At 36.0% G+C, this 8100-nt stretch overlaps 1 protein-coding gene across 1 annotated transcript; it reads right to left on the reverse strand.

The window, feature by feature from the left end:
* Positions 1–228: 228 nt before the first annotated feature.
* LOC120076725 (dimethylallyl, adenosine tRNA methylthiotransferase) lies at positions 229–4731 on the reverse strand. Its single transcript, XM_039030622.2, has 7 exons — positions 3947–4731; positions 3685–3773; positions 3405–3540; positions 1370–1468; positions 1133–1255; positions 757–1019; positions 229–669 (listed from the first exon to the last, which is right to left on the reverse strand). The coding sequence occupies exons 1-7, from the start codon at positions 4107–4109 to the stop codon at positions 559–561; spliced, it is 984 nt and encodes a 327-aa protein (XP_038886550.1). The 5' UTR covers positions 4110–4731; the 3' UTR covers positions 229–558.
* Positions 4732–8100: the final 3369 nt, after the last annotated feature.

Genomic DNA, 8100 nt, shown 5'->3' on the forward strand with positions numbered 1-8100 from the left:
CTTTTCAAAGAATTACAAATATAGCAAAATCTATCGGTGATAGACTCCAATTGGCAACATGATCTATCATTGATACTCTGAGTTGAATCTAAATTTTGTTATATTTATAAATTATTTTATATTGTGCTATATTTGCTAATACTTTGAATTTGATTGCTATATTTATAATTCTCTTATAATTATCAGCAAATATTCATAAAAATTCTTCATAGGAAGGCAGAGAGAGAGTAAGCTCAGAGCTCAGAAACTGTCATCCTGAGCGTAATGAATAAAATTTAAAAAGTTAATAGTCAACAAAATGGCCTTTCCTTTTCATGTTACTTCTAAGATCAATCTCATCTCAGCGCCAGACTTGTAATCTGAAGTCATGGGCACCAGGATTGCCAACCCGTGTTAAATCTTACATGAGATGTAAGACAGATATGATTCAAACAGATTCAATCAAATGCTAGTCACCCTAAACACCTAACAACCCTCAAAATTTTCATTCGTGCAACTCTATGAACAGCAAAGCCATAAACATTTTGGTAGTAATTCCTTGCCTGATTTGTTGTACAATTACGCACTGACAACACCAGAGACCCAAGGGACAACCAGCGGCGCAGTCGGGTGTGAGTTTCTGTAAGATTGCGGATAGTTGGTCTTGAAATTCAGTTTGGGATTTTCTGCCTGCATTTGGATTTGAAGATGAGAAAAGTTAGACTCAAGTGAGCCTACAAAAGAGATTAACAACCACAAAATCAATTTCGTGCTTACATATTTCAGCCAGCATTCCATATGTTTATGTTCGTAGATATCAGGAGAGTGGCATCCAGTCTCAGATGGACAGTAAACCCAGATGTTGCATTTCCTATCACCTGGTTGCGCACGTTTTGCATGATCCAAGCATGCCTGACAGCAATCGGCTGCACTTTCTTTATGATGAGTTAGACCCCATCTTACCGCAGCACCATCGTAATCTGTGTGGAGCTCAGCATGACATTCAGGTGGAACTGGTCTGCCAGGTAAAATCTCATCATCTACATAGAGAGGGGGAACGGAGACCTTAGTGAAATATAAACTGAGATTTCGCTAGAAGAAATTGAATCATCTGGTGCATAGAATGTTGCTATTAAAAGTTGCAAAAATTTACCGAATTCATCTATGCCCTCAGGCTTATCATCATGTTCCGTGTGGAAGATCTCTGCAGGTATCCACAGACCAATTGCTTCAGACAGCACTGCCCAATCAGTCTCCAAGGCTTTTACTAGAATCCCTACCAGAAGAGGAAAAATGGGCAACTAAGATACAGCATCATATATATGATTTTCTAACACAATACTGCCAAAAAGAAGAGCAAACATACACTACTAATATAAAGATTCCATACCAGCATCTTCAAAAGAAAGAGTTGAATTTTCAACCATTTGCTCTGTGATCAACTTATTTGCTTCTTCCAGTTTTTCCTTTCTCCAGCTTTCTACTGCTTCTGATCATATAAGAAATGGAAGATTATAACAACTTACAAGAAATATCATGCACCGTTAAATATTGCAGCAACGATCGTGTAAATGGGGTATAGAATATTCAACACATTTTTAATGTATATGAAGTCAGAGGCACTTGGACATATCGGCAACTAAAGACTAAATTTGTGATACCAACAGGGTTATTAAAGTAAATAAGAAGCTAAACCCATTTAAAATATTACCATCCCCTTCTTGTTTTTCTCATTGTTACTGTTGTTTTTTTAAAAGGATTATTATCGTCGTTGTTATTGTTATAAGCTTACAATATAGGAATTGTTATTTTATATTTCTAGATAGCATATAGGTGGGTGACATTCAATATGACCTGTATGTTAAATTTAATCGACCGGTAACTGGTAACAGGAGAATGATCTCAGTGAAAGAACACAGGAAAAAACAGAACCATCGCTTTCTATTGGCTCTAGCACTTGAGTGATCCCTTTCTATGGTCTAAGGCACAGAAAGACCGCATCCCCCACCAAAGCAAAGGGGTGGGCTAAAAAGCTTTTCTTAAAAAAAAAAAAAAAAGAACAATTGAATATATTAGAGAATGATAATCCAGTTTTCCTACTTGAATCATCAAACACTTCTAGCCTTGGGTTAAAAGACTGGAAAAAACTGGTTTCCTAAGAGATTTGTAGCTTCTTTTCAGAGTGCTCCATAGTTCGCAGTTTTTCTAGGAGGCTTCAACTGTTCAGTCATCAAAATTCCAGAAAGGACTTCATTTATCAATTCTTGTGTCACCCTCTTAAGAGAGAGTAGCATGATTTTATGGATAAATGATCCAAACGGCCATTTCTAGTTAAACCTAGTTGAAAAGGAACAGTAGCACTTTCAATGGAAAAGAGGTTTCTTCTGATGTAGTACGGGGACCTTCTCGGGTTCTTTTTTCTCTCTTCAGTATTTCTAAAAGTTCTTGTGTAGTCATTATATATATATGATTGAGGGCCAACTGGAGAGCTCTTTAGTAATTCCTAGACTGGCTAGATTGAGGAGTTTGTCTCCTTTTGTATTTCCGTTCTTCCTATGAAAGTATAGGTTTTTGCTTCTTTTCAAGGGAATGCAAAATCATGATAATAACCTAACGGTTGATCTGAATGAAATTGGTTGTATGCACCATGGACTTCAAAAGTCATGACCATATTATGTAGCCCTTTACATGTCATGTTAAGCGCCAAAGTGACAACACTGTGGCTATAATGAATCTAGTATATTCAATTCCACAAGTAACAGTGTTAGATCAATAGCAACTCTATGACAAATTGAACGGTAAATGAGTTTCTAGTCAACTAGTTTACTACATACTCAATCCTAGGAATATCATCTTATGATTTTAGATACAATACACACAGTTATATAAGAAGAGAAAAATTTATGAATTCTCTGTCTCTCTGAAGTGACGCAGCTGCTATATAGCCTCTTTGGCTCCGACTCTACGTCACACTGTCATACACTCAAATCACCTGACAAAATAAACTGCATCTCCTAGCTGTAAACCTGTGGTACGATAGAATGAGAGGGAAACACATGCTTGAAACATCATAACCATGATACAGAATGCATCGGGCATGGCCCAAGGTGACAATACTTGAAAATTTGAGTTATCAGTATATCAAATATCAAGTTCCTTTTGTGAAAAGATGAATGAAAAAAAACAGTTAGTCTATGATCCCTTGAAACCTAAGTGAAACTTGAAAGATTAACCAATATGAATGCTTAAAGTAATTCCTATCCAATATTTTTGCTCTCTGACAATGAGAATGCTTGGAAACAGAAACCAGCGAGAAGAATAGTTGAGAATAGTTAGATTTTAACTGGGCGATAATAATAGTAGCTAAGGAACAAAGGTATGAAGAAGTGATAAGTAAAGCAAGGAAATCATAAGATTGTACTGACCTCTCTGATCAGTACTATTTGAGCTAGCATTCAAGCTTCTCAACTTCAGAAGAATTTCCTCGGTTATCTTCTGTTTCAATGGACGAGGTAATTCATCCATCGTCTGTTCTTGGGAGAATTCTTTAAGCTCCTTGACCTTTACGCCAGAAGAATAATCTTCACTAAACAAATTTAAAGCCGTAATGCCCAGAAATGGTGCTTAAACCAGAAATCGTTCTCCTAAAACAGATCTGTCTCATACATAGTATATTGAACATACAGCCAATTTAATCAGTCTTACCAATTTAATGAGCTCTACCGGCTCCGAGGCCCTCCGAATCCGAATAAACTCCTCCATTTTTCTAATCTGATCCGGAGTGTACTTTACAACTGGCTCAGAAGAAAGAAAATATACCGAATAAATACATACAACCAAATCGAGAATAAAATGAAATCATAATGTCAAAAAAACGCAAAGATATTAAACAGGATTTTTCAATAATCTGCACATCAAACGCGAATCAAGAAAACAAAAAGGAAATGCAACTAGCCCAGACACTAACCACTTCGTGAATCATTATCCGTATAGAGGTAGAGGGAAGCATATAGAGATCGAAAAACATAGAGAGCAACGATAATGTTGATAGAGCAAATGATGAGAGTGGTTTTCTTGTACGAGCACGCCCATTTACCTCTTCCTTGATAACCCCACTCTACCCTCGCCATATCCCTTCTTCTCCACCTTCATCCCACCACCATATCTCCTCTCTCAATATATTAATACCTCGCACCAGAAACAAAACAGGAAAATGAAAGCAAAATTTCAACGCCTCTCCTCCACTCTCTCACCCTCGAAGCAGATCGATCCGATGGATGTTCACGCCAAATCCGTAAATCGCTTTTTCGGAAATCAGTAACGAGCGGAATCGCTCTGACAATTATATTTGTTTTCCTGATAACACAGAACTAACCAATACAATAATTGAATTCGGTCAAGATTTTCCGCGCTATTGTGCGCCGTATCTTGTCGCCGCTTTGCCGCTGCAGGTGATTTCAACAATGCAATTGGACAGAGAGCTCGGTCGCGTCCGGCGATTCCGACGATGGTGGTGGAGCTAACGTGCACCGGAGGTTTTGTAAGCTAACTGACAAATTTCACATAGCCGTCCGAAGCCGACATTTTGTTAAAGTGAGCCGGAGCATCAAAGCTTTCCTCTTGTCGATGGTTAAATGCCTAACCAACTGTGGCACTATTTCTTTTTTGGGACATAAAAATGAAAACAGAGATGAATTAAATTATAATCTCGCTTTCTTAGACTTGATTGAAAATGATTACCTACTAAATTGTACTTTGTTAAAAACGACGCCGTGTTATTATTCAGTTGGAGATTAATTATGAACGGAACCTCTCAGTTTTTCGCTTTCTTAAACTCTAACTTTGGTCGCTAATAGATTTGTATGTCATGTGAATTAAACAATACTCATTTTGATGATTAATTCATAAATATTTATGTATGTGTATAATCACTTCTTAATTTTTAAGAGTATTTAATAAGTTTCACTTTCTCGTATCTAATAGATCTCTAAATTTCAAAAATATCAATAGCTTTTATGAAGTTTAAGTCATGATCTAATACATTCCAGCATAATTTAACATTTTAAAAATATAAATGCTATATATATTAGGATCTTAAAATTTTAAATTGTGTCTAATAGGTAATAGATTCATAGATTTACGATGTACATACTAGAAAGTTTGAACTTTGAAAGTTTAGTGCCTATTTAACTTCTATTTTAACCATTAATATAAATTTTGTGATTTATACTAAGTTATTTAAACTAAAGTTGTCCAATCATGCGACAATTTTGTTGCATTTTCATTTAATTTTAAAAAGTAAAGCGTTTTTGGTATGCAATTTAAATTATGTTTTATATTTTTAAATTTACTATAGTGAATTTATGTTCGATAGATAATTTGGATTATGTTTTTAAAACAAATAATGACAATTATAAAAATAATATCACTATGTCTTTAATTTATCCATATTTTCAATTTGAAATTTTATAATGCATAATTATGTTAAAAAAGATAAAAATGTTAATAAAAATGATATTTTATAACGTAAGCTCGATTCATATTGCACAATGTATCATTAACCATATGATATTACAAAATAATAATTGTATGATTTTTTCAACACAAAGCATGCTCATAAATTAATAATTAATAGTTCATATTTACTCTACTATTTAATGAGTAACTAGTTATGGTGTTTATAAGTATATTATCTATTCATATCCAATCTTGATCAAGGGAAAACACATCTAACCTCCAAGTGAAAACAACGGTAAATTTGTAATTTAAAGAAGAGAATGAAGGGAACTGTGAGGTCTGCAGCGGAAGCGGGATCGTTCCCAATTTTTAACTTTTAACAGAACTAAACATAGAGAAGAATAATTATGCATTTTATGATTCTACAGCATGCTTATCACAGAAGGAATTAGGGAAGAAATTTGCTTACCTTTGAAGAATAACTTCGCATAAATCCTTCTCGAACCGGTCACAAACTCTCCTCAAAACTCGATCTTCCAAAATATTCCAGCAAAACCAAGTGGCCACCACCAAGAAGTCAACCTCTGTATTCTTTACAGGGAATGAGAATCAAAGGAGGTGTTGTTGGGTTTTATGTCCTAAAACTTGTGGTTTGTAAACAATAAAACTTATTCTGAAAATTCAATAAGTTGTTATTGAATATATGTATTGCTTATTTTGTCTTAGAAATCCAATAAACTAAAAGACCCATGACTATTATATGAGTACTTGAACTTTATTTGGAAACATAAAAGTGATCAGGTTCAAGTAAAAAGTCAAAATGATCTATAGTATATGAATGAGGATGGGTGCCTTATTGTAGAAACACTATTGAATGCGGCCTACTTTGTAGTTGTTACAAAGAGTTGTAAAGTGCTACAACTGATGTGATCCTAATCAACACATGTTATGACACGAGGAGTGGGGGCGTCCTGTGCAATGGGTTTGTACAAGATCGGACCACGAAATCAGTCACTCTTACTTTATAACGTTGTTTATTGTTTAAAACTGATTATTTCAAAGCGATGACCTAGGTAGCTTGACCTTAATCCTGAACTAACTATGAACTCCTATTTATTCAGGATTATCCTTAGATTTACATAGGTGAGAGTTGGCTCAACAACCCCGGCTCAATAAACCTACATTTCAAGGGTAAGACCGGGTAGATAGCTGGGGACATAGGGTGCAAGATGGAACTCACTCTTACCCACTTTCAAGGATAGCAGAGAGGCTATTCCCTTAAGTGCTGACTTCAGGTCTTGAACAAGGGGCCCTACCCTCTCTTGGCTCGAGAGGGACTCGGTTTATTGATTGGATCACAAATCAATTGTTCATTAGAGGATTAATGGGACTTAAGGAACAAGAGGTAATCTATGAAGGAACTCTTATTCAAGAGTACCTACAAGCGGAAGTGGATCTTTCCAATTCATTATGACAGAATTACCACATATACATTCAAACATACTAATATGCATTCATAATGCTAAAGAGATCAAGAGATCATACTAGTTGAAGATTTCTTCTTCACAGCGACTCTAAAACCCAACCATCTACCTAGAACAATCACCACTCGAACAGAAGGAAACAGAGATGACACCACCACTCAGAGCCCTTAGTATTCTTGGAGTGAGAATCCAAAGTGTGGGTTTTGTTCGGATTTTGTAGAAGGAAAGAGGAAGAGAGACCGTACACAACGATCAAGCAAGTGGGAGATGAGGTCACCTATCGCATAGACAAGATGCTTGATCATTTAGGTGAAGTATACGATCGTGTAGGAAAGGGTGAGCGATCATCTAAACGATCGTGTAGGAAAAATTAAGCGATCGTCTATACGATCGTTTAGTAAATATCAGGAGCTAAACGATCGCTTAGGAAAAGGTAAATGACTGTTTAGTAAATAGCACGCGAAGGTGTAATCGGTAAGCGATCGCTTAGCAATATCATATATGTAAGCGATCGTGCAGGTACTATCGTATAGGCATTGATTTTCTAAGCGATGACACATTCTTTAACACAATGTCCGTGCATCTCATGCTTAACACACCGTAAGCTATTTATGCATCTCAAAATGATCTTTCAATACATTCATCCGTTATTAGAACATAAGAGACGTCGTTCCATTGTTGGGATTGGTGTCCTAATTCTCCCGGAGTCTCGTTGTTTTGTAAAGATACACATTGTTTAATGAATAAAATAAATGTTATTTAATTTTGGCATTTACTCATATCCAATAAACAAAGCTCCTTGGTTACCTTATGTGAACTTAAGCATGTATATGTGATATACAAGTGGATCATGCCTTAAGTGATAACCTACGACCCGCTTTGTAGAGGTTTGCAAGTGTTGTAAACTACTATAGATGGTAGATCCTAACCATTCATATAGAGACGTGCGAGTGGGGGTGTCCTATACAAAAAGTTTGTATAAGACTTGGACCACGAAATGACTAAACTCTGTATATAATGCGGTTGATACTAGAGACTTGCATCTCACCTAAACGACCATAGGTGACACGACCTCAATCATGAATGTTTTGTGAACTTCTGCCTTTGAAGACGGTCCTTTGATTAGTATGGGTGAAAGTGATCAGATTGCCAACTCAACATGGCTACCTTTTTGGGGACT

This window comes from Benincasa hispida, chromosome 4 (genome assembly GCF_027475165.1).
Source record: "Benincasa hispida cultivar pf3 chromosome 4, pf3_genome.v1.1, whole genome shotgun sequence".
In the NCBI taxonomy this organism is placed as follows: domain Eukaryota; kingdom Viridiplantae; phylum Streptophyta; class Magnoliopsida; order Cucurbitales; family Cucurbitaceae; genus Benincasa; species Benincasa hispida.